General features: G+C 58.8%; 1 protein-coding gene across 1 annotated transcript in view; it reads left to right on the top strand.

Moving 5' to 3' along the window:
- The window catches only part of AP1B1 (adaptor-related protein complex 1, beta 1 subunit), a 16,251-nt gene that overhangs the window by 8,185 nt on the left and 5,217 nt on the right, over positions 1–2,849 (top strand). The window contains exons 9-11 of the mRNA XM_010015676.1: positions 830–945; positions 1,687–1,852; positions 2,557–2,655. Of these exons, the coding sequence (XP_010013978.1) occupies positions 830–945; positions 1,687–1,852; positions 2,557–2,655 (381 nt within the window). The remainder of the gene's footprint in view (positions 1–829; positions 946–1,686; positions 1,853–2,556; positions 2,656–2,849) is intronic.

Below are 2,849 nucleotides of genomic sequence, written 5' to 3'. Positions count from 1 at the left end.
GCGTGGAGCAACGTGCTCTAGTGGAAGGTGTCCCTGCCCATGGCAGGGGTTGGAGCTGGAGGAGCTTTAAGTTCCCTTCAACCCAAACCAATCTGTGATACAAGTGGCTTGTTCAGGGACCGCAGGGGAGGGATCCCATCCCTTTTTGAGCACTGGGAGGTTTTGCTTCCCCAGGGGGTGATTTGAAGAAGGGGATTGATAAAATCCTCGCTGGAGCAGTGGCTCTGGGTGCAGCAGACTCACAGGCAGGGTCCTGTAGCTCTGGGGCAGCTGCAGCTGCACCGGGTTTACTCAGAGCATCCTCAATCACAGGAGACAAACAGCTCAGAGCTGGTGAGGGGCAGGAGGAGATGCTCTGGCGCTTCCTCGGGCTCTGCTGTTTGGGCATTCCCCCTTTTTTTCTCCACAGTGAATTAGCCTCTCCCAGGGGGATTTATTACCACAGCACTGCTTTTCCCTCTGTCTTAATGCAGAGCAATGTGGCTTTGCAGATCTGAGATAAGAAGGGTGCAAGGTGCTGCTGCCACCAGGGCTGGGGCTCACTGCTGTGCTTCTGTACCCAATGACCTGAAATGCATCCCATGGGATGAGGGAGTGAATGGTGTGGGGCAAGAGGAGGCTCTGGGAGCGTGCTAAGAGGATGAGGAGGAGCCAGACATGGACAGAAAGGGGAGACCACAGTTGTGTGTCCTTCATTTTGGTCTGGGATGGGTTTGGGAGTGGTACGGAGGGGATGGGGCAGCAGGGAGGGGGTGTGGGAAGGGCAGCAGAGGCTTTGGGATGGGGATGTAAGATCAGTGCTCCTCGACTGACCCAGTGCCTCCACCAGCAATCGGCCGAGCGCTGTGTGAGCACCCTGCTTGACCTCATCCAGACCAAAGTCAACTACGTGGTGCAGGAGGCCATCGTGGTCATCAAGGACATCTTCCGCAAGTACCCCAACAAGTAGGTGACCCCTGGGGTGGATGCTCCTGCTCCTGTGCGAGCTCTCTCTGCCCCTCTGTGCTTGGGAGGGCCCTGCAGAGCCCAGGGGGTGAGCTCCTGGTGGGATGGTGGGTGCTGGCGTCACCTGCAGTGGAGGTGGCGCTGGGTGCGTTGCCATCTGGGGTTGGGATCAGTGGTCTGTGCTGCCCTGGGTTAACCTGGGGCAGGAGAACTGTCCCCAGCCCCACAGTGGCAGTCCCAGATCCAGAGACACAGTGGGCAGGAGCTACCAGTCTTTTGAGGTCCCTCGTGTCAGCATATACTGACTCTGGCTCTTAATTCATCATTCCTGATGCTGGAGCAAGGGCAGCAGGAGGAGAGGGGAGCGTTCCAGCTGAGCCAGCATGAGTAGGCAGCTGTGTAATCAGGAAGTTGTGTACTAACAGTGGTGATAAATACTAATGACCTGAATTAGTAACGAAGAGGAGCTCTGCATGAAGAGCCAGGGGCTCAGGGCTGCTGTGGGGAGGACGGAGACCAAATGAGAGGGTCTGCATTCAGCAGCAGGGCTGGTGAGGAGGGGAACGTGCTCCAGGAGCAGTGTCACAGCGTGCTGGAGCTGTGGGGAGAGGAGGCAGCCCCAGGCAGGCAGCAGAGCCTCTTGCTGTGCCCTTGGCTATGTCCTGGCTCGGCTGAGGGTGGCGGGACGTGGGTTGGGGTTGGAGCAGGGCTGGGACTGGGTTTGTGGCTGTCCCTGGGCAGGTACGAGAGCGTGATCGCCACCCTGTGTGAGAACCTGGACTCCCTGGACGAGCCCGAGGCCCGCGCTGCCATGATCTGGATCGTGGGGGAGTATGCGGAGCGCATCGACAACGCGGACGAGCTGCTGGAGAGCTTCCTGGAGGGCTTCCACGACGAGAGCACCCAGGTGCCGGGGCAGCCCCTGCGCTGCTGAGGGGTGACACAGGGACAAGGCTCCTGTGAGAGCCGGCTGGTGGCGAGGGTGCTCTGCAGGCAGGCACAGCCGTGTCCCGAGCACCTTCCCTCCTTCATGGTTGGGAAGGGACCGAGCGGCCACTTTGATTCCTCTGTGCCAGGGCAGGATCAGCCCTTTGGAGCTGGGAAATGGAGGCAGAGGGATGAAATGAGCAGAGGGGACTGTGCCTGCCCCTTCTGCTGGGGCAGCTGAGGGCAGTGGCTTTGGAATGGGGGTTTCCATCTGTGGAAAATTCCTACATCCAAAACATGAGGAACAGGGGAAAGTCTAAATGCAAACTGGCAAAGCAGCAATCCTGGATGCCCTGTCTTGGGCTAAAGGGGCTGTTGGAGGGGAATCACTGCTGTTATCCTTGTAAGAGTCGGAGGATGCTCTGGCCTTTGCCCATATGTGAGGGGGTGGCTATGATGGGCAGAAGGTAACCAGCTTGAATGTGGCTACAGGCCTGGCTGGGAGCCATGCAGAGTGCCCTGACAGTTGTCACCACCACTGCAGTGATCACCTTGTGTTTGGTCTGTGACAGGCAGGTTGGGGTTGGGTCCCTGCAGCACCTCTGGGGGAATCCATGTGTTCCTGCACAGAACTGGTGTGGTGTGTCCATCTGTCTGTCCCTCACCCTGCCTGTGCTCCCGCAGGTTCAGCTGCAGCTGCTCACAGCCATCGTGAAGCTGTTCCTGAAGAAGCCCACGGAGACACAGGAGCTGGTGCAGCAGGTTCTCAGCCTGGCCACGCAGGTGGGTGATGGCTCCGGAGCCAGAGAAGAGCTTCCCATGGGCTTTGCCATCCCCAGCGTGGCAACAGGAATGGTGCCACTGAAAGGAGGGAGATAACTGAGGGAAGCTGATAGTTAAAGTCCTGCAGAGTGAGGACACCACCTCCAGTAGCACAGGAGGCATCTTGTGCTGTTCCCCTGCTGAAGCCGGTGGGG

This window comes from Nestor notabilis, unplaced genomic scaffold, assembly GCF_000696875.1.
Source record: "Nestor notabilis isolate BGI_N333 unplaced genomic scaffold, ASM69687v1 scaffold20365, whole genome shotgun sequence".
Lineage (NCBI taxonomy): Eukaryota > Metazoa > Chordata > Aves > Psittaciformes > Psittacidae > Nestor > Nestor notabilis.
This window is presented reverse-complemented; position numbering and strand designations above follow the sequence as displayed.